This window comes from Aplysia californica, unplaced genomic scaffold (assembly GCF_000002075.1).
Source record: "Aplysia californica isolate F4 #8 unplaced genomic scaffold, AplCal3.0 scaffold00248, whole genome shotgun sequence".
NCBI lineage: Eukaryota > Metazoa > Mollusca > Gastropoda > Aplysiida > Aplysiidae > Aplysia > Aplysia californica.
Window position 1 is genome coordinate 649,263 of NW_004797518.1, and position 23,666 is coordinate 672,928.

The 23,666-nt window shown below is 39.8% G+C and overlaps 2 protein-coding genes across 5 annotated transcripts in view; one reads left to right on the forward strand and one right to left on the reverse strand.

Moving 5' to 3' along the window:
* Positions 1–2,610: 2,610 nt before the first annotated feature.
* LOC101853796 (AP-4 complex subunit sigma-1) lies at positions 2,611–16,163 on the reverse strand. The gene is made up of 7 exons (XM_005100462.3): positions 15,860–16,163; positions 10,564–10,648; positions 8,661–8,747; positions 7,034–7,102; positions 5,158–5,169; positions 4,540–4,695; positions 2,611–3,013 (listed from the first exon to the last, which is right to left on the reverse strand). Exons 1-6 carry the CDS (start codon positions 15,910–15,912, stop codon positions 4,573–4,575), a joined length of 429 nt encoding a protein of 142 aa, XP_005100519.1. The 5' UTR covers positions 15,913–16,163; the 3' UTR covers positions 2,611–3,013; positions 4,540–4,572.
* A 1,201-nt stretch (positions 16,164–17,364) lies between these two features.
* Positions 17,365–23,666, forward strand: part of LOC101854025 (striatin-3) — a 34,388-nt gene continuing 28,086 nt past the window's right edge. For 2 of the 4 annotated variants that reach the window (XM_005100463.3, XM_005100464.3), the window contains exon 1: positions 17,365–17,649. In XM_005100463.3, coding sequence (XP_005100520.1) covers positions 17,440–17,649 — 210 coding nt within the window. In that variant the 5' untranslated portion in view covers positions 17,365–17,439. The remainder of the gene's footprint in view (positions 17,650–23,666) is intronic. The other 2 variants (XM_005100465.3, XM_005100466.3) reach the window with 1 other exon arrangement.

A 23,666-nucleotide genomic window follows, 5' to 3' on the forward strand; every position in this document is an offset into this window, starting at 1 on the left:
TGTACTTGTAAACAATTAATATCCCCATCTACAGTACAATGTATTTAGTTTAGATCATATTTTAATAAGATAAGGCAGGCTACGACGTCCCTGCCTGCCATGGCAATTTGGGCAGAGTGAGGGACAAGTACAATGACCTTACAGTAACTTACACTTACAGTCAGACAAGCAGTGAAACTTGAAATAACTTCTCCACTGAGACATTCAACCTTTGTCTTCAGTGTGTTCGTGTTATGGGAAATACCCCAAGCTTTGCACCACAAATGAGTGAGCCTTGATGTTCAATTTGTCATAAAACTTGCAAAAAGAGTGCAGTTTGGTAGTAAACAGTAGATCTAGCAGTGATTCACATGTAGCTTAAACAAAAATTAAGTCTAAGCATCACTTTTCAACCTTCCTCTGAATTTTGAGGCTCAAAATATTTAAAAAGACTCCCAATGAAATGTTTCATTTTATGAAACATCCAGATACAATAAGGACTAGCTATTTCCATACATTGTGTACTGGTTTTCATTACATGGTCCATTTCCTTCAGATATGAGCAAAATGCCAATTCAACACAAAAAAAGGGCCCCGGATTTTGTAGTGCACCACATCAAAGGGAATGAGTTAAACTTTAAAAACCCCATACATGTACCAGTTCAGTTTCCTGTCCCATACTTGATGTGAAAGAGTTAATCGGGTGCTTTTTGATTTCGGTGGGTAACATTTTCCTCCATGCACCTGGAGACTGCTGCAAAGCTTTACTTAAAACCCAGTGTGAGTGATATTCCCCTGAAGTCGGGCAACATTCAAGAATCCTAATCATGACCTTGAACTGGGTTTCCCATCAAGTGTATGTACGGTGAGTACATCTAATCCAAATGGTTTGTACCATACTTTGAGTTGGGGTCTTCCATGTGAACATGAAATTAAGCTTTTCCCAAAGGGTGGAGCAGACCCTCTAAATTTAAGTACATGTTATAAGACAAAGATACCACAAAAGGAAACCCAAAACTGCTTAGTCAAGAGGAAACTTTTTATTTTGTCAGAGAAGTACAAATCAGCTAGCAAATGAGTGTCAGCTTCCCCACAAAAAGGTATTCATAAAGCAAATGAATAAAAATACCATATTATCATTATCATAACATAAAAGTGTTCCCAGTTTTTATGTTAATCAGCGCTCTGCTCCCAAGACAGCATTCCATGTATTGTTTGCTCTCCTGAGTATTTCATAAGTAATCACATCAGCTGAAAGTTTTTTTTAGTGAATAATCTCAATAATGCAGATCACCAGAGTCAGTCACAAAGGCAGTGTACTCGCTGCACAAAATGAGTCAAGAAAACTTTTGATCCTCGGACAGAAGAATTAGTTGACAGCATAAGCTTTCAGCAGTTCCTTCAACACAAACTGAGGTGAGTTACAACAGGTATTTTTTACATCTGGCCCAGTATTTTTCGATTTTCGATTGAACTAACACATTGGCCAATCTCTAAATGAAAAATAGTTCATTTCTGCAGGTTCTGATATTTTTGAACAAAGCATATCAGATGATCACAAAAGTGACTGAGAATACTTAGATCCCAATTACTCTGTACTAGAAAGGTAAAAAAAAAAAGACTTTGGACTCTTGATGAGGTTGCTCCATGCACTTCCTCAATTAGTCTAGTAGTTCATGTAACTCCCAGTTTATTTTTGCCCATATTCCAAATAATATGATGCCTAATATTGAAAATCTGTTTTCATCTCAATAAAACCCAACATAACAAAAATGATAGTGAAAATTATAAGTGTCTACTTTGAATATTTATCCCACAATAACTGTTTTGAAACACCCTTGAAATGTCAGCAGCCAGAGTTAAATTAAATTGGGATTTCAACCCCTGGCAGTCAATGAATAAACAAATGTCCCCCACAGACACACACAGATGCTCAACATCCACATGTGTTCTATAATGTGTACATATGAGAAGAAAAAAAATTCTAATTAAGGTGTTTTTATGCCCCCATCGACATAATTTTAGATCAATTGGCATCAAGGTTTAGAAGGAAGGCTTCTGACTCTCAAGTAGATTGAAGGAGAAGGGGATCCAAAAAGGAGAGGGGAAACACAGCCATCTGTGCGGACCAGTCTGACGGATCTCCAACCAGATTATGATGGACACTATAAGCAGATAGACTCAGGCTTCTGACTCTAGGTAGATTGTAGGAGAAGGGGATCCAAAGAGGAGAGGGGAAACACAGCCATCTGTGCGGACCAGTCCGACGGATCTCCAACCAGATTATGATGGAGACTATAAGCAGACAAACTCTGGGATGGATCCTGAAGAGGGGGGGGGGAGAGCAGAGATGGACATGTTCCGACTGCAGTGACCCCAACATAGTGGACAAGTAAGACAAGTAAGCTTCTGACTTCATGTCACCATCAGAGCCAACCCAGGTTTAGAAGGATACAACACCCCAGCAGAAAGACCAAGATACTAGATAAAAATTTCTCCTCACCCAGGAATCGAACTCAGGTCTCCTCTGTGCGAGAGCGAAGCCCCTAATTGGAGCGGCTACACCAAAGATACAGGTATACAAGACAACACATCCACATATATGGTTTCACAAATAAAAAAGAAATGATGTCATTTTCTGCATTCAACAGTTTTAAATACCATCTTCAAATATCAATGCTATAAATAAGTACAAATGACTAGAAGTACCAAGAAAACCATAGAGGCTTCTTGGAATTCTGAAACTGTCAAAACAAAGAGACATAAACATTACTATAAAACAAAATTAATACAGGAAATAAAAAACATTGCAGAAAAATAAAAATTAATGCAATGGCCTCAAGATTCAGGGAGGTTAACATGCCTTCACTTTCACAGGTGTGAAAAGAAGCAAAGTGCTGAAAAGGAAACTGCTCATTTCTCGCCATGCAAGCAAGTGACTAATTTACTCTAAAGATTATTATGATTATAACAAATTCATTTCCTTATCCCTGGCAGAGCAACTTCCAGTCCCCATGTTTGGCTCTGAACTGTCCTGAAACAAGAAACAATAACAAAGCTGAATGAAAGTGAAGTAAATATGCACATTTTTTTCATTACATCATACAAAAATGATAAAAGTAACGTTACAGACCATTATTGAGAAACTAATTTGCTACTAAATATTTTGTTTTTATAACGTTTTCGTATCAAGTTAGACATAAATAGGTCATTCTGAAGGCAAAGAACGTGACATTTTAGTTTTAGTCCAGGTAAGTGTAAGTGTTTTACGGCACTTACAACACAATTAGGTCATACTTATAACATAAGTGTAAAAAATTTGGGGTGTTGCAAGAGAATAACAAACACAAAAAAGGAGATATAAAGATGATAGATGCTTGATAGGAAAGAAGGAGACGGAGAAAACCACATCAGAGCATCCGCCAACCTCCTGCTAGAGAACTTGACCCAATGAATGATAAGAAACAAGAAGAATAAAAAAGGCACAAACAATACAATGTACAAAATAATAGCACCACATATATGTACATCAAAGATGTACAGATCAAGTTCAAGAACACTATTTCACAATCAGAGTGTTGGCCCGAGAGGGGGCAGGCTCAGTAGCCCAAAAGGTATTGTATTCACCTATCGATTTGAAGTTTGATTTCCACCAGAGTCAATATTTTTTCATGTTTTCTACACCCCTGATCCTAAGGTTAATGCTGTTGAGCACCTAGTCTTCTCAAATGAGGATGAAAAATTCCAGAGGCTCTGTGTGGAAATTTCTCATGTAAAGTAAAAGTAAGGTCTGTTTTGCAATTCTCAAATTTTGAGTAGTCCATTCGGCCTGTCGTCTGGACAAAATTCAAAAGAAATTCTTACCCAAAACAGCAGCTACTCTAGTTAGTAGGCCCTACAACTACTAAAACATTAAAAGTACCTTTGAAAACGGTTGGTGGCTGCCCGTCAGGCAAGGGATGATTCTGTGTTCAAATGCAGATAAATCAGCTATACTTTGTTGATAAAGATCAACTGCACTGTAAGATGAAGATCTGAGAGCCAGTTACCCACCTAAGCTCTACCTGAGGTATTCAGAAGAAGAAGAGGACTCTCTCCAGCTGGGGAACAGAGGGTTCAGTAACCATTTCCACTGTCCATACCCATTAAAGGGAGCTATTTTTGCATGTGAGCTTATAGTACGCTCCTCGCTTACTGACTCTTCTTTTTTCTTGGGGGGGGGTGGGGGGGGGGGGGGAGATTTCCTGATAACTTTTAAAAAGAGCTGCACTGACCAGTGAAAGGAAGAGAACCAGATTTTACGCTGTTGCAACAAAATTAAAAAGAAACAACAGAGGCTTCATTCTTGATCCTCATAGCCACATGTAAACCAATTCATTCCCAAGCTGGTAGCATCCAGTGAAAAAAAAATAATAAAACTTCACAAAAGTGACCACTTTTCTTGCTTATGAGACTCAACATAGAGAGCTTGGCCTGGATGCTGTGTGACGAGAGCCTGATTCCACCACGCTGCCTCACATATATATGTCAAAGTAACAAAAGCAGCTGTATACAGATTACCTTTATGTCCAATGGTTCCAGTATTCACGTGGGTCAGCTGCCAGCCTCCAATAATTGTAAGGGGACCAGGACTCTTTCCTTGCTTGTAAAGCCCACACAGCCATTGACAATGATCTCATCCAGTATCAGGTACACTTTCTCAATATTGAACACAATCTTTCTAGAGTCAAGGAGATTCTCATGAGGAAAATATGTCAAAACAAAATGTTGAAGTACTTATCAGAAACACAATAGTACCACAATATCATTGGTCTGATTGTTCGGTTTGAGAAAAGAAGAAGCAGAAAAAGGAAGACAGAAGATAGAAATAACAGAAGGGGGAAAAAAAGGAGTAGGACTAACAAAATGTGTCCTTCACCCACCCACCCATACCAGTGGATCATAATTATCAAGGACAACAAGTTTTTCTACTATTGTGTCGTCAGAAGCAATAATAAAATACTGGGGTTTAGCTTATGCCCAGAGGTAAACTTTATCACAGCAGGAGAGACAGTGGTTGTAAAGTAAAGATACAGACCAAAACTTTTCCAACTACAGTATTTTAAAGATAACATGTTTCTATTAACTCTCTCTCTCTCTCTCTCTCTCTCTCTCTCTCTCTCTCTCCGAAAAGGATACATCAAGTTCAGACTGAAATGGAAAAGGTAACATATTTTTTAAGGCATCGTTTACATTTAGTTAGTTTGGATGTATGCTTTCTACTAAATCTACCCACCGAATTAAATGTTTTCTGGAAATATTTGTTAAAAGTGCTTTCATTTCAATTTTAGTCATTCCACATAAGTATAAGTAGCCTACTAAAGAGATCATTCAACACAATTGAGATTTAACTTTAATCGACTACTTCTAGTGTGCAAATACAAACTGCAAAAATTATATTGCAGAGAGTATGGGTCAGTAAAATATCAAAAATGTGTAGTAGTAGTAGTATGCTATATGTTCCTATACTAAACACATGGTAGTAGTTGTATACATTGAACAGACAACCCAGATTTACTTTTTTTTATTGAAACAATCATGCAAAAATTAACCTTACACAAAATTTCATACATTTCCAAAAAATTCAGGTAACAAACTGTTGCTTTTCCCCCCAACAACTGGACCATTGAAGACATTTTTTTCCTGTTTTTTTTTTTAAAGACAGGTTACCATACAAATGAAATAAAATATGGTTCATCATTACATTAACTACTCTCACATGAGTATTTGAGTGGATGACTTAAAAAAATGTAGTGCCCAAACAACAAAACGTTAACGCTTTGAGTAATTGGCTGCAAAGTAAATTATAGTAAATAAAAGAAATATATAGACAAATGCACAAAATCAAAACTGGAAAGTACTTGTCTAGGTACAGTGGAAACCTGATATAACAGGGATGGAGGGACCAGAGAAAAAGTCCTGTTATATCAGATCATCCCTGTTAAATCAGAAATGCAAGGGAAGTTAGCATTTGTGGACTAATCCAACTGTATTTATTCATGGGTAGTTTACATTACCACGCATGCGTGTTGCTGGGTTAGGGGTAGATCGAAGTCTGCAACACATCGCAGCCCTCTCTCGCTTCACCCACTGCATGTGCTTGCAGTGGCGTGGGTTTGCTCCATCACTGTGCTACTCTCTCTCTCTCTCTCTCTCTCTCTCTTACTTTTTACACATTATTAACGAACCTTTGTCCCTGCTTTTATCCGATTTAGCTCTGACGAGGCCCTGTAATTGCCAATAACTGTTAATAGAGACAAAAAGTAGGAAAAAAACGGGGATTTATTCAGAAATCCCTGTTATTACCGGATCCCTGTTATTACAGGGCCTGTTATATAAGGTTTCCACTGTAATACTATAGCAAGAACAGTTTAAAATCCACACCTCTATTGGGGGCTCTCGTGGCCTAGAGGTTAAGGTGTTGGCCTCTCATTCAAAGGTCCCGGGTTCGAATCCGGGTAGCGACCGAAACATTTTCTTCTCTAAAATTGTCTCCTTTCACCTCCTTTCCTGCTCTCTAGCAATGTTCTGTTGTCTGCTTTCAATTCCACTTTCTGCCCCCACCCCCTCACCTCCTTTGCCCCCTCCTCTGGGCTCCTGACTCTTTCTGCCTCCTTTCTACTGCTACTCCTTGGCTCCTCCTTACTGCTGTCTTTCTGCCACACCCCTGATCTTCTGGTAGGAAAGATCTACACCTAGCCTTCTCGGACAAGGGCGAAAAATCTCGGAGGGCCCGTGTGCAAGTTGCGCACGTTAAAGATCCCTTGGTGGTCTAAAATCGATAAGAGTAGGCTTCGGCCGCCACCCGGGCAAAATTCAAAATTTCCTACCAACTGAAAATATTAGGTGTGTCCCGTGCGCTCATATGACCTATGCAGTTGCGAGCGCCGTAAAACACTTTACAAAAAAAACCCCAAAAAAACCACCTCTATTCACGTCCCTTTTAACCCAAATGAAAAACAGAAGACTAATTATGTACTGTTAGCATTGTTCTGAAAATTCACTGTGCACTTACAACGTGATGGAAGTAGGCAACAAGGCAGTCCATGAAGACATTGAGAATTTCTTGCATAGCAAGTTCATTCTGAAAAGCAAAAAGGAGAACAAAAGAAAAAACAACACATAAATGTAATTTTGTGAAATTAAGAATACATCATTGCAGTAGTCTCCGCCTAAACGCACGGTGCTTGGGAGGGTTCCTTAGCGTGTGTTTATACGGAGCGTGCGTTTACATGAACCTGTGCAAAGGGAGGAAGGGACACAGTCATTTCACTGCCTTGATATTCTAGTGACCTCCCTTTGGGGTGGGGGGTCATTTTGGCCGATAATGTGACGAGATGTGACTGTTCTGTGAAGGATTCCTCGACATCAGAATCATAGATCTCTACATTCATTTCTCTTGTGATTCGCTGAACAAGTAGAATCTACGTTATAAGTTCTTCGAGCACAGTTGATTAGGCTTATTTGACTAATCTTAAATCTTATAGAGGCCTGTCTAGTGTTTTACGGCATTCATGCGTGTTGCGCACCAGGCCTAGGTCTAACTAAACATTACATGCAGTCACCCAAACACCTGTCAGAAACCTTCTCTCAAAGATGCATTCCCAGTGACCAATAAAAAAAACAGTTTAGTCCCCCAACCCCCCCCCCCCCCCACAACATTTCAGCGACCGGCTAGAGACCGAGACCTAGACCTGTGTGTCTGAAGAAAGTCGGGTGTGAAAACGCTGTCCATCACTCTCTTTGTACGGCATGAGGGGCAGTCTCACCAAATATCCGGTTTTCTAGGCTTGTCTTATGCAAGCTGTGCAGGTTGTAGTGGAAATTTCCCCTTGTCAAGCTTTATTTGTCGGCGTGTTTCACAGATCGAAGCGTGCGTTTAGAGGCAGTGACCGTGCGTTTATATGCCTAAATTATAAAATAATAATAGTAAAAAACCCCGTCAGTTGACGAAAGCGTTCTTTTGGGCGGAGCGTGCTTTTGTATGGGGTGCGTTTAGGCGGAGACTACTGTACTAGAATTTAAAAGAACTAACAGCACTGTTAACAGTCTACTACCGATGAGTTCATGTTGGGGAAGTGAAAAAAAAGACAAATTCATTCGTATTTCAACTGATCCCTAAGGGTCACTATAGAATCAAGTGACATTACACCATCTCTTTCCTGCTCATTTAATTCTAGTACAAGTACTCTCTATTGATTCTCTTGGTTGAAATAATAACACATTTTCTCCCAGCTATCTTTCTATAAATGGATAGTAAAGAGACTCAAATCAAAATTGACTTTCTATGAAGTTTGAAAAACCTGAATGTGGCATACTGACTAGAGTTGGAGCATGAGGAACCGAAGTTGAAGTTTTGTTTCAAATTAACGTTGAGCTGTCAAAGTATTTTCCATCTTCAAAAGCCTCCAAAGAGGAAGAATTTTTCTGTCTGATTCCTGGTTGTGAAATTTTCAAACTTATATGAGAGATTATTTGTATCAAATCCAAGAATCAAAATGGTGTCTGTATAACAATTTTGATTAAATGTCTAAAAACACATGATGAATTCGTTTACAGGAAAAAAAACATTTTTCTGGGAGCCAAAAGTACAATTTTCCTTTAAAAATGATAATCATATTAAAAAGAACATTTATACTAACCTCATCTTTTGTCACCACACAGATGAAACATAAAGTTGTAAACTTCTTGTACACAACTGTCAAGTGATCATGGTAGAAAAAGTTGCACTGTAATAACAGACGATTTACAACACATATTAGTATACTTCACCACCAAGTACAAACACAAAATTATTGTAATTCATTTTGTTAGCAAAGCATTTACCCACAAAGAGTTCAAGTTTGTAGAACTATCGGATTTTATTTTTAGTAAGAGTTTTACGTCCCTTGCAAAACAATAAGCTCATATGTGGGTGGGATCAGGCACTCGTCAATTTTTGGACATGTGGACTTATTCATCATTTTAAAGTTTGTTCATTTGTCTTGCTTTCGGTGAAAAAAAATGCTCACCTATCATCATAGAAGTAGAGCTATTTGTGATTAAAGGAGGTGGAGATCGCCTGGTTTCAGAGATAAAATTAGCCAGAAAATGGTCGCCAAAGTTTGGCGACTTCCAAAGCTTGAGAGAGATTGGAAACTGCAAATTTACATTTTGTGCCTTAAATTAGCATTTTTTCAGTAAAATCCAGACAGAAATGTGTTTCTCAATAAACCATAAAGGTGATGAGTCAAAAAATAAAAAATTTATCAAAATTGCCAAAAGGACAGAAAAATGACAGTTTCTTCAATTTCATCATTTTGACGAGCGCCAGACGCCTGATTTCACTACGATGCCTCACATATATAAATTATAAGTACCGGGGATTAAATGTGTTACAAAAAAGAAGGAGAAAAGATAAGGATGATAGTATTGATAGATGCTTGATAGGAAAGAAGGAGCACACCACACCAGAACACCAACATAGAACTATTGGAACAATTATTTTAATAGCTATTTTGTCACTGAAATCAGTACTTTTTTCCACTTTTAATTTGACCAATTAGAAAAGCTTCAAATATCAAATCATCTTATATATTCTTATGAAGATCAACTTTGCTGCGATATTATATATATAATAATATGCCCGTAGATTTTGTTGGTTGGGGGGGGGGTATTGGGGGAGGGGAAAGAAGTATAAAGTATTGATCGTACAATGGGATCCACTTAAAAACAACCCAGATGAGAGCAACCTCCTTCTAACAGCAACCTAGGCTTATACGTAAGTAACTGAATTTTCTCTGCATAAATAGCCCCCTTTTACAGTAACCGTTTCCTCTAAACAACAACCTTTGTCACTATCAATTTCCAGATGAAAAATTTTTTTTTGAAGGTTCAAAAACTGTGACCACCAGTGACCAACACTGGACTATGATTTCAGTGTGTGTGTGCATCCCCCGCTCTCTTCTATATATATCTACTCAAGACAACTGTCAGGGCCAAAAAATGCACTAACTATGCTGAGTGCAGAAGCTTAGTTTCACACCCTCCTGCCAAGAGCCACCTTCCTTCAAGAGTTTAAGGGGAAAAGTCTTGGTCACTGTGCATTTAGATTCTAATTTTAATAACATTACTGCCTAGTGCCTATGCTTGAACACTGCCTATATTTTCATTTTCTGACAAACAAAATACAAAACCATCCCATTCTGCGATAAGGACCCATGCATCTGTGTGTGTGTGTGTGTTTGTGTGTGTTAGAGTGTGTGTGTGTGTGTCTGCTTGTGTGTGAGTGTGTGAGATGTGTGTACGGTTATCATTATCTTTGACGTACTTACTTCTGCCCCTCTCCATACCCTCTCCAATCCAAAGTTTTGAAAATTCTGTTCGCAGAAACATTCGCCTAATTTAAACATCAACCAAAGCCTTTTCCCAAGGGGATTGCTGTATGGCAGACACAAAGGTATTCAATTGATTTATTATAAATGGGATAGATTTAGATTTTCCACTGAAACATCCAGCTTTTTCTTCACTTACATTAATATAGAACAGGATTAATTTCAACCGTACCTGTTTGCTTGAGCGTGAGAGACACTTTCCAACCACTGCTAGCTCTAATTCATGTTGGTTTTTCTCTTCAATATGCTCGTAAATTCTGAAATTTTAGTGTAAAACATTAAATGTTATCTAAATTGGATAAATAATACAAAGGAGATAAATATATAATAATAATACTAGTTGCAATAAATTATCCAGAAAGCTAATCTTGAAAGCTGTTTTTGTTTAGCTATATATATATCTTATCTTACAAAACCTCAAACATCTCGTAAAGTGTATCTTATTGATAATATAAATCAAATGCAGCTGATTCAAAACTTAGACACCTATCTAAAGCTACCTTAAAGTTCAATTTTGAAAATTGCAAACATATGAGCCCTTTTCTGGAAACACAGAACTGGTAATCTAGTAGATAAGTAGAGAGCACAGGATGGGAGAGAGAGGTATGGGACCCTATTGCCATTGGAATGATTATATAAGAATTTTGCCTGTGAAAATGGTAGACCTATTCTTTTACTTTCACTACCGTCTCATGCTCAGGTTTTGTAAAGCCCTCATAATAATGTTCATCCGTTTCACACGAATATTGACTTTATGTTCGTTGCAAATTAATACTTTTTGAAAAATTTGTATTTGATTGTTTCTGTTCCAACAAGTTCACACTAAGCCTAATGGCGTAATAGTTTACGCACTCTGGACCAATCAGGGGGTTTCAGGGGGGTGGGGCATGCCTCCTGAGGTAAATATTTTTAAAATCCTGGGGGGGGGGGGGGGGACCTCTGTTTTTGCCCATAATTTTGATGTTTGGCAATTAGGGTTTGAAATTGTTTTTTTTAAAATAAAATAAATGATTTGTGACAAGTTTAGCAAAAATTGCTGTAGTTTGACCCTCAAAGTGCATGATCTCTGTGTGCGGGGTGGAAGTAAAACTTTAACAGGAAAATTGTAAGGGGTGGGGGTCGTGGTGGTGGCGCATACTTGTGAGTTTGTGTGAGTGTGTGTGTGTGTGTATGAATATGAGAAGATGTGGAGTGTGTGTATTTATTTGGGAGGAGGGTGGGATTGGGGGGAGGGGTTAAAAAGAGGGTGTGGAGTGTGTGTATTTGGGAGGAGGGGGGGGGGTCCAGCTCTCCTCCATTTCAAAATTATTATATTATGACTACTGGTACTGATTCAAATGACTGCTGAAACAGCCAAAACCGAACAGTCAATTTAACATAAAATATTAATCATGTGTAATCACAATTATATAATAATATCATCATCAATGCCTTTCACCCCACGCAGGGTATAGGCCACATACAAGCTCCTTCCATTTAATATTTATCTCTGTCCTGGGCCATTCTTCCTAGTTTGTTCCAAGTGAGCTTCATCTCTCTCATCATGTCCCTTTCCACACATCTCCTCTATTTTGCCTGTGGCCTACCTCTGCCTCGTGCTCCCTCTGGGTTCCACTGCAGTGAATGTTTTGTGATGTTTCTGCTGGGTTTTCTGAAGGTGTGTCCCATCCATCGCCACTTCCTTAGTCTTATTTTTTTTACTTCTATTATATATCCTTTTGCCCTGTCCATTCCCACAGCTCTTCATTTTTTATTCTATCCTTCACTGAATTCTTAGGATATTCCTCATACAACTGTTGATGAAAGTCTGAACTTTATTCAGCACTGCCTTTGTTGTCTTCCAAGTTTCGCAGCCGTAGAGGAGCACAGAGTTAACATTGGAAATAAAGAGTCGAATCTTGGTGCCCAGTGAAATATTGATAGCATTCCAGACTTTCGATAATTGCTTGAATGCAGACCTTGCCCTGGCGATTCTTGCTTATACATCTGCCTCAGTTCCCCCTTTACCATTGATGACACTTCCAAGGTAGGTAAAGGAGTCCACTTCTTCTAGGGGAGTGTCTTTCACTGTCACAGCAGGGCTTGAAACTTTTCCTGTTTCACTACTTTCGATTTGCCCGGCTGTAAACGTAGGCCAACATTCCTTGATAGGCTGTTGAGTTCCTTGGTCTTTTTTTGCATCTGAGCATGTGTGTGAGACAGCAGTGCAAGGTCATCGGCGAAGTCCAAGTCGTCCGGCTGCTGCCAAGGGATCCACTGTATTCCATTGCGCTTGGCTCTGGTGGCTTCTTTCATGACCCAGTCAATTGCAAGTATGGTGCATGTTGTTGTTATCTATCTAGTAGGAAGAGAAAAGGAGAGAGCAAGCATCCTTGTAGCACTCCTGTCTGTACCTGGAATGGTTCTGAGAGTTGTCCTTCATGGAAGACTTGGCAGTTTGTACCATCTTAGGTGACCTTCACAAGCTTGAGGATTTTGTTAGGTATTCTATAATGCCGTATGAGTTTCCACAGAGTTTCCCTGTCCATGCTGTCAAATGCCTTTTCATAATCAATGAAGTTGACCACGCGAGGTGAATTCCATTCAAGCGATCACTTCATAATGATGGGCAGAGTACAGATCTGGTCCACACACGATTGGCTCATGTGGAATCCTGCCTGGTCGCCTCAGAGCTTCTCATCTGTGCCAGCTTGATTCTCTCCAGGAGTATCCTGATAAAGACTTTCCCAGAGATGAGAACTATTGATGCCTCTGTAGTTGTTACAATTGCTGAGGTCTCCCTTCTTTGGCAGCTTGATTAAGAGGCCTTCCTACCAGTCTGATGCTATGTCCTCATCTTGCTAAACCATTTCGGATAGAGCATAGAGAATTTTCACTGATGTACCTTTATCTGCTTTAATAAAAGGGCTTCCGGTGGTATATGGTCGGGATCAGCTGCCTTGTGGGACTTCAGTGATGATATATAGCTGCAGCAATTTCCTCTTTCAAAGGCGGTTCCGTAACTATTGGCATGTCATTTACAGCTGGAAAAATTTCTGGTTAGTTTTCTGGAGGCGATCTGTTCAAGGGTTGATCAAAGTGTTCTCTCCATCGGTTAAGTTGCCCCTCTGGGTCAAAGATAAATATATCTGTAATAATATGATCGTAAGTAAAATTTATTGAAATTTATATAACTAAGTTTTAATTACACGAAGCTGTAGCTAGCACCAAGCACACCTCTGTGATAGGCCCAAATATAGATGACGTATTACTGCCATTTAAACTGTCTTTCGGGGTTCCCCCAAGATTCTTGGGTTTCCCTCGCCAGTAACTGTTGACTAGATCTCGTCGTCTTTGTTTTTTTGTAGTATTAAATTGTGTTATCTTTTATAAACAATCTCAGCAATTTTCGTTCCTTAAATTTATAATCTCCTCAAAGTTGTACACACACACACACACTTTGACACACACAAGCGCGTGTGCATGCACACACACTTGACACACACATGCGCAAAGCGGGCCAGCCACGGTGAGATCAGAGACAGTCTGGGGAGATCTAGTCAACAGGCGAGGGAAGCCTCGGAAGACGACAAAAATAGATGGTGGAAATACGTCATCTATACTTTATGGGCCAATCACAGAGATGAGCTAGGGTGCGAGTTGTTGCTGTGTTTTAATTTGCTCATAACTCAGATTAGGCTTTTATCTTTTGAGTGTCGAAACATGGTCATGGGACGGAAGGAAAGACTTCCGTAATGAGCGCCCACCCCAACTTAAACAACAATAAAGAAGAGACCTTACCTTGACCCCTCTATTCTACTCTGTCTCATAGTATAGTATAGTGGTCGCTCCTTACGGAAGTCCTCCCGGATAGACTGACTTGAATAGCCTTTACTACTTCTAAGTAAAATATGCATTGTAACTGAGGAGCCTAATTAAGTGAAACTGACATAATTTCATACACATATATTATAATTTGATTTTTTCAATGCAGTGGCTACGTTCACAGCGCTGTTCACGGCGGCGTGAACGTAGTCTGCAGGCTACGTTCAAGGCACCCTGAATGCAGTTTGCAGGCGCTATTGACGTTCACTGCACTAAAGCTTTGTTTAGGGGGAATGTTCACAGCACTATAGCTTCGTTCAGGGGGAGCGTGCACTGCTGGTTTAAGTCAGCCGGTTTTAGTCAGTGACGACAGTGACATAAATATATTAATAATTTGGCCAGCTTCAAGTGTTCAATCCCATGAGATGAAGGAAAACGAAGCGCCCGTACAGAATTAAGGTCGGGATATGGGATGGAAAATTGATGGGAATCAAGAGGTGAGAGATGAGAAACAGAAGGTGGGATTCGGAAGATGGGACTGGTCATAAAATGTGTACAATAATGACTGTATTGCACCGGGTCAACCTGGGAACTGACGCAGAGAGAAAATGACGGGAATCAATTATTCATAATATTATAATAACAAACACCCCCTCTCTCTCTCTCTTTCTGTCTGTCTATCTCTCTCTCCCCTTTCTCTTTCCTTCTCTCTTTCTCTCCCCACCCCCCCCTCCCAACCTGCATGCTTTCAACTCGAGAGCGCTGGAACGTTTGTTTACACTCGTACGGGCCACCACATGCTAACAGAAGGTCGCGCCCAAGTCTCGCCTGGACGCGAGATAGATAGGGCAATTGAAACATCCTGAGTGCATACATTTTTGTCATACATTGTATATCCTAATGCGTTGTTGCATAATTGAGAGTTCGTCGTTTTCCATTCCACCGGCGAGCTCTGAGCCAGAGCTCAGTGAAAGGGATAACGATGAATGGTCGATCGGTCAAGGATCACTGCTTCGTTTAATTCTTAATCTCATTGGATGGAACGCTTGAAGCAGGCCAAAATATTAAATATACGTCACTGTCGTCACAGACTAAAACCGGCAGTGGACGCCCCCCCTAAAAGAAGCTTTAGTGCTGTGAACGTTTCCCCTAAACGAAGCTTTAGTTTTAGTGCCGTGAACGCAGCCTCAACAGCGCCTGCAAACTGCATTCAGGGCACCGTGAATGTAGCCTGCCACTGCCAACTAGATAAAATCTACGTTCACTGTGCATTCACAGCGCCGTAGCCGTGCCGTAGCCGTAGTGAAACTAAGTTTCAGTTTCAGAAGGACTTCCATAACGAGCGACCACCCCATCAAACACAATAATAAAGAAGAGGCAGCGCTCATATGACCTTAGCAGTTGTGAGCGCCGTAAAACCCCATACTACTACTAAAAGAAGAGGCCTAACCCTACCCCTAGATCTACCCCTGCCCTACCCCTCAATTCTGCTCCGTCTCATCATAGTGGTCGCTCGTTACGGAAATCCTCCCTCAGTTTCAGTTACTACAACTAGAATCTAGATTAAAATCTAGATCTAGATCTAGATTCTAGATCTAGATATCTAGATCTTGATCTACCGTCGTCATTAGTAGATCTACACTACACCATACTCATGATCATACCTTCGAAGACGAATTCTGCCTTGCTTATTTGCAATAACGCAAAACTGAATCATAGTGAAGCAGGGTTATGAGAACACACCAAAAATTGTAATCCAAGGGCTTCACTCACGGCCAATCTCCTGCCTACACTAGTCATTACATGATCATGACATATATCAATTTTGTTTAATTAAGCCGTGTAAGCTTGCCTAACTCACTCGTCGCCTCGCCTGACCTCACAACAACAAAGTAAAGTAACAAAGTTTATTTATGCTTTACTTCGTTCTTCGTAATAATCAATTGTCATTCAACTTTTTACAGCAATCCACAAACTAAATTTCTTGCCAGGTTTTTGGGCCTACTTAGTTAAAGTAAAAATAAATCAGGAGTAAAAGTAATCAAAGACCACACCTTGTGGTATGCAAACAACCGTTCACAACAATAGATCTAAAAGAAAGAAAGAAACATTGTGGCACAACGAAAATGATATAAAAGTTTTATATAGACTTTGATTTACGTTCGTGATAGCTTCAAAGAATGTTTAATGGTTGTTGAACTCTCGATTGTAGGCCCCCAAAACAATTCTAGTCGCTGTCTTTCTCTGCCAGAATATTTCATGCAGTTTCTTTGTACAAGAAAGCACAACCATTTCTGCTTTCTGTAGGCCTACTTTTCACGTCTATTTACGCTTTAGGATAAATATGTTTTGAGATAAGTGGTGGACAGGTTTGTATTATTTCACTCTGCTAATTGATTTTAGACGCGGGGACATAATGAAAACCAGTTTTATATATAGCCTAGGAAACAAAAGTACTTGATAGAAAAAAATGAAAAAAGGTCCGCTAGTGTGCTAGTGTGCACATAATATTATACTTTACCACCCCCCCCCCCCCACTTCTATACATGCACGGTACGATCAAACATTTTGACGTTTTAAATTTCATTCCTTCATTGTGGGGGAAAAAAACAAGGGAAAAGGGGGGGGGGGGAGACGGGAACATGTGTGAGCACGAACTAGGCTACATGCGGAAATGTTTAAAGTCTATCAGTTGACAAATGGAGCTGATCATCAAATACTGATCTGGTTTCTCCTAGATCTCCCAAAACATTTGGCTGTTTTGAACAATTTCGGGGGCTATTGGGAGATATATAGCAACATTTGAAAGACATTGATTATCACGAAGCTCACAAAGCGTATGTCATATCGATCAAGCAATTCTAGTCACCCCAATTGGTATCCTCTCTCATCAATATTCGGTTGAAAATTTCCAGAATTTGCGCCATGTGCTGCTCTGCTTTAGCGCAGGTGAAGCGTCTCCTTAAAAAAAATCCACTGCGTCCCTCTTCTGATATTCACAATTGTTTACTCAGCCTGCAGTTTCAAATCGATTGTCCTGCAGAGGATGTTTTGATGCAAAAACTTGCATCTCAATTTAGCTATTTAAATAAATATCCCAAAGCACAAAACTGCATACAATTTTCATTTTACCACATCGGACTAGTTCCGAAAACGTACGACAGTTGTGACGTCACTTTTACAGCTAGCCTAGCGCCCTCTCTCTCTCAATGAACACGAAAATTGTAATGGCGATCACTCAAATATGATAGAAGACGGGCCAGGATCACAACACGGAGGCCAACTTGGGCCCGGTTCTGGTGGATTAGGCATGGTTACCAAATCACAGCAAGATGATGGCATCAAACAACGGCCCCAGTATTCTATGCCAGGCATTCTCCATTTTCTTCAAACAGAATGGGCACGGTTCGAAATGGAAAGATCTCAATGGGAGGTTGAGCGAGCTGAGTTGCAAGTGCGTATAATGCCATGATCTTTTGTTTGTTGGGAAGCACCTGCCACTTCCGTATTTTATTTTCATGTTGAGTTCCATTCTATGATGTCATTCGTTTGTTAGATGCTGATTATTTGTAAAAACCACAGTTGTTGTCAATTTACGACCCGATTCAAGACCAGTTCCGTCACTTTTCAAGTCTCAGAAATTATTATGATCCCGACTCTCTGTTCTTCTCACTTTGTGTAGACACTAGACACTAGACTAGACTATGACTATGACTTGCCATTATACTATGATTACTGCAGTTCAGGAAAGGCTTATCAAATTGGATATTTTTTTACTTTCCCTCCCGCCTCACACTCTCGGCTACCAGTTGTCTATTTTCTACTAAATATTGATGCCCAGAACACGAATATCAACTTCATTTCCGTCGCAAATTAATAGTTTTTAAAATATTTTTTGTTTTTAACCGAGATAGACGTGCTTTGGACCAATCGGGGGGTTCCAGGGGGGCCTGCCCCACTGGGGTAAAAGAAAATCTGGGGGGTTACAGGGGGGCATGCCCCCCTGTTTTTACCCATAATTTGATATTTTACAGTTAGATTTGAAATTGTCTTGAAAATAATTGATTTGCGACAGTTTTAGTGGCTTTACGTGTGATCTGCAGCAAACAGTACTGCAGTTTGACCCCTGAAATAGTGCATCTGTGAGCGGGAGTGAAAGTAAAAATTTACCTCAAATTGTAGACCTCTTTCATTGTCCACGTACGTCTTGTCTTGTCTTAGAACTTGACTAAAATTCTAGATCTAGATCTAGTCTAGATCTAGATCTAGTTCTAGTGTCAGTGGCAAGAAGGTCTATGTACGGCCAATAAAAATCATTATTGTTTGTTGGACGTAGGATATGATGTAGGCTAAGAATCTAAAGTGTATAAGTAGTATGGACTTGCATTGTGATTGTCACTGACTGATGAATATGACATATGTCAAAGACAAGACAAGATTCGTTACCCAGACCCAGACTCATCAGATCAAAAAAAGGGCTTACTGACTTACTTTTTTTTATTAGGAAGTGGCTATTCTCATCCGGGGTGAGAATAGAAAAACGATCTACCTCTCACCCCGGGTGAGACTTGCCAGCGTAGGCTATTCTCACCCGGTGCGAAACAAGACCTGCTTTTCCTCATTTTGGAATACTGTCTATCGGTGTGGATGATCAAATTGATAAAAGCCAAGAAAAAATTACGTTATAGCACAAAAGTAAGCTAATTTGATCGTCTTCAAAGATGCTATGGCTATTTCACTGTTCGAATCGAGCCGAACTACGCGGGTCGCCATTTTGTTTTGCCCGGAAGTTCTCGCAAGATCTACTCCTCCCCTCTCTCTCTCTCTCTCTCCACTGCCCACATACAAAATTGTACGCTTTTAGTTAGGCTACAGTTGTAATGGAACGTTTGTTCACGGCACAGAATTCTACAATTTTTCTGTTATCACAGTGTAGAATTCTGTGGTTTAGGGTGAACGCAAAATTGTTGGCGCCTAGATCTAGGCTATAACGGTGAACGCGCACCGGGTGAGAATAGCCAAAAGACTAGCCTGCACTATTCTCATCCCGGGTGAGAATAGAGGTGGCCTTTTTATTAACCCCTAGATCTATATATCTAGATCTAGATATCTATCTATATGAATCACAGTGGGTAAAATAAAATTGAAGGTTAGAGTGATTCAGGGGCATTTTCACATTTGGTTTTCCACATATAATGGGCTGACCTGTGACTGAATGAAAATTTCCGGTGTGAGTAGTGAGAATACTGTGTGCTGTATTCTCACCTGTGTTTTTTGTTTCTGCCCTTTTTATTTCATTTAGATTTTGGGGTCTCAATATTCTGCTATTTAGCGGATTTCCGCTACTTGCCATTTTCTCTGCTTAACTCCGGGGGGAAAAAAGAAAGCTATACAACCGTCTTGTCGGGCTCGCCATTGTGACCGGTCAGTGAACCTACGCAAGTTCTGAAAGCTGCGAAGTACAGGACTCTGAAATGGGGGGAAGATTATTGGGTTGTTTTTTTAAAGATACACTCAGGGGTGGGGGGGGGGGAGGTTGGACGCAACACCAGAGGGGAAAAAAATGAAATTGGAAGCAAAGTTTATAATTTTGATTATTACTACAGCTCTCTGCAAAGTAAAGTACACGTTGGTGCAGGCCTTCTTGTGTGAAATCGGGATCCATCATAACTTGTCCAGTGTCACTGCATCTTGCCCTCCCTCTGTTCTTACACCTCTCACACTGAATAGGTCTACTTGAGCTATTCAAGTTATTACTCTACTTTGAGTTTGAGCAATAATTTTTGTCTTTCACGTTTATGATATGATATGAATCATGACACCCAGACTGGTTCATGACAGTTGATTTTCTAGTTCTAGGCCTTTTTTCCGGGCTCAAAACAAGATTCATTTTTATATATTTATATTTATATAGGCAAATATGATGAAGGGAAAATATAAATAAGTCGCACAACACCCCAGTGCACCACCAGTTTATGTACACATAATCCAGATTGTAAATATATTTAGTAAGTGACTCTTGCTTGAAATTATCTTCCAAACCCTCAAATTTGTATATGAAATAACCTTGCTTTGATAAATTAGTGGTTTTTATTTCAGCATTCTAGGGTTCAACAGTATAATAATAATGGGTATCTCGCAAAAGTGGGCTTCTGTTGCAATCACGTGGAAAGTTCCTTTATTTAAAATTCTGAGTTGAGACATTGGTTTTGAGAGTCCATCACAGAAATTATGGGATTTTGGGACTCAACACTGATCATGTTATAAATCTAGAGATCTAAATCCTAGATCTAACGCACACAAAAATCCTTGGAAAAAAATTTCCTGCCCCCAAGCAGTGTAATCAGACCTTCATCTGAAATTTCCACCTCACTGATTTCAGCAAAATCGTCCTCTCAATTGTTCTTTTTGCGGTAGTTTGGTTGAAAATGAAAGAATTATAACTTATAACAGTTCAGCGCTACAATGCAAATCTCGCCATAGTTGTCGAAGCCCACAAAACCTGGCCATTTTGCAATTCAAAACATCTTGGCCAGGTTTTGCAGTCTTCGACAATTGGGTTAACTGGGGTATTGAGCGGCTGAATTCCTCTGCCTCGCGGTCTGCTGATGCCGACAGCAGCAGTCTTCGTCCGCCTCACGGTCAAGTCGTTTTAAGGGTATCTCGTAATCATTACACTCTTATTTCACAAATTTCTATCATCCTATATTTATTTAGGCTAGGCTTACCTGTTTTCAACACCCAGGTAAGAATAATATTTGTTGTATTCTCAGACAGGGTGCGAATAAAATGAATACTATTCTTACCCGCAGTGAGAATAACGACAACCAAACATTTTCGAGATATGCACTCTGCACATTTTATTATTTGCAATAGCCTTGCTCAACATGCTGGATTCTACTAAAATGGTAAGAGGAAAGGTTTAGGTTAGGAACCTGACCGCCTAAGGCTACAGTGCCCCTCTGTGTGAGCTCCTGAGCGATATGTTACTAACATTCATGATGATCATCAGAATCACATTCCATATCCCACTCAGGGTAGTCTTCATCATTATCAGCATTTAAAGATAGATCTTCAAAATAATCAATAAGGTCCATGGTAGTAAACACGGTTTCCCGTGTGCGTGTGTGAATTTTGTTCGAGATGGGCAGAGTTGGGGATAGGATCCTGCTCACCACTGTACCGGTGGCTGGGCATACAGACAGTTTTTCACGCCACCGATGTACAGGTGGCTAAGGTTTAAAGGGTTAACACACACCCTAATTCTTTATTTCTTTATAAATAGTCTTATTATTGTTAACTGATTTTTAACATCCAGTAGCCTAGGCCTAAATGTAAATAAAAGAGGTGCATCTGGAAGGTTGCTGTTTTTCATGGGTGGGAGATTTCTGGTTTTTATGCGTTTCACATATATATATAGTGCCACTAAATACAGTAAAGAAGCCATATAGTACAGCTTGTTATTTGCACTAAATAGGAGAAAAATACCTCTTTACTCTTTAACCCCATTGGACGCTGGCAGTAATAACACTGTTCCCAATGCCGATACAAGTGACAACTGTTTCGTTTTATTTCCACCAGCTTTTGGGGTTGTAATGAGACATAGTGTACCAGGTTTAGGTGACTGTAGAAAAAACTCGGGAAACGATGGAAAAAACTCAGGGTTTAAAGAGTTAAAAGTTGGGATGGAATTGATGGGGAAAAAAGAAATCCCAACCCTATGTTTTGACTTTTAAGTCTTTTAAAGTAGACATTTGGTTAACTCCTTTTAAGTCTTATAAATGGCAGGCTTATGATGTGTTTGTGACTATTTTAAAATTATTTTTTATGCAGTTAGTTTTATTTTTTGTAAGACTAAACACACTGTCTTGTTTTGTTGTAATTCAAAGCAAATTTTGACAAGCAGAGCTAATTTTTAATTGATAACTGTTCCGGGTCCCAGTTGCTTGCTTTCAGATAAGTTTAGACCTGCCACAAACTAAAGATTGTGTTGGAAAATATTTGAAATTTGAATGGATATATAAAAAAGCAATGCATTTTACACTAAACGACTTGCAATGAGGCAGGGATATGAAATAAACAGACTTCTCAATTGTAGTGCCAACAGGGCTGATTGGTCGCATTCGATCGGCTAAGTGAATAATGGTTCACGATGCAGGTGGAATGGGTGGTTTCCTGGAAGAGATAAATTTGTTGTGAGAGAAAAATGAGCAAAGCTGGTCTGCGGGGGTGTTCACCCTAGCAGCAGCCTCGTTGAGTCCGAGCTTGCTGATTTAATTGTTGGTTGAATCCGGGCTATTGTTATTTATTTTAAAGAAGGAAAAAAAGCGAGAAATCCATCTCCTCTCGTTGAATCTGAGTTCCACTGTATATTGTTTATAAATGACAACATAATGCCCCCACAAAGCCATTTAGCCAAAACCAGTTTCTGTGGTGTTGCTGTTAGGTGCTTTGACTGTATGCAGAAGAAACTTTTTTGATTTTCTAATGGGAAGAAAATTTATAGATTATCTTGGTCTTTCTGCTGGGCCGTGGTATAGAGATCTCTCTAAGCTCAAGTTGACTCTTACAGGCAAAGTTAAAGCCTTTCTCCTAAATCAAATGGTCTAAATTGTTTTGATTGGGGGCATCAAAACACTTTCATAATTTTTTTTCTCTAGCAGGCAAAAGGGTTTTTATTTTTAGCCAAAGAGGTCCTCTTTATAAAATACTTGATGAATGGAAGTTCATTTTAGGATGTCATACATTATGAAATACAGAAATATGTGCGGAGTTGAAATCTGTAAAATAAGCACAATATCACAATGAACTGCATTCAGTTATGGTTTTTTGGGGGGGGTTTTGGTAAGTGTTTCACTGCGCTTGCAACTGCATAAAAGGTCATATGAGCTCGCGGGACACACCTAACATTTTCAATTGGTAGGTTATTTTGAATTTTGCTCGGGTGGCGAACCAGTGACAACCAAGGGTTGTTTAACGTGGACAACTTGCACTCGGGACCTCCGAGATTTTTCACCCTTGTCCGAGAAGGCTGGACGATTGCTGGGTGCTCCGTAGTGGTTTGCTCCTTCTTTCCTATCAAACATCTATTGTCCCCCCGCGGCGGTGCCACTGACTGAAGTGTCTTTAGGCCATTCCCAAAGGGAGGACATTTCTCGTTCTTATGCACAGTAAAAGTGTAAATGGGCTGATTCAACAATGTCACGCTCTTAACTGTGCCTGAACTGCAACAGGGGACTGCGGCTTTTTCTTTCCTAATCCTTACTATCGTCTTTTGTCCTCTACTTCTTTTGTATGTTTGTCACACTCTTGTGACCCGCTATTTCCAGGGTGCCTTGAAAGTAGAAACAGACTTTGTGCTGTTGAAGCTAGAGGGGTGAGCAGAGTAAACCCAGTTCCCTGTAAAGACTTCTCTGTTGACATCCTCCCGTTGGCGCTCCTATGACCTTTTCTGCAATTGCGAGCGCCGTA

Bases quoted from the DNA above. Each gene is read 5' to 3' on its own strand.
- LOC101853796 (XM_005100462.3), bottom strand. From the start codon at position 15,912: ATGATTCAGTTTTGCGTTATTGCAAATAAGCAAGGCAGAATTCGTCTT. The intron at 10,649-15,859 runs GTATGATCATGA...CTAAAATTTCAG, and splicing joins GGCAGAATTCGTCTTCGAAG to AATTTACGAGCATATTGAAG. The intron at 8,748-10,563 runs GTACGGTTGAAA...CTGTTATTACAG, and splicing joins TCTCACGCTCAAGCAAACAG to TGCAACTTTTTCTACCATGA.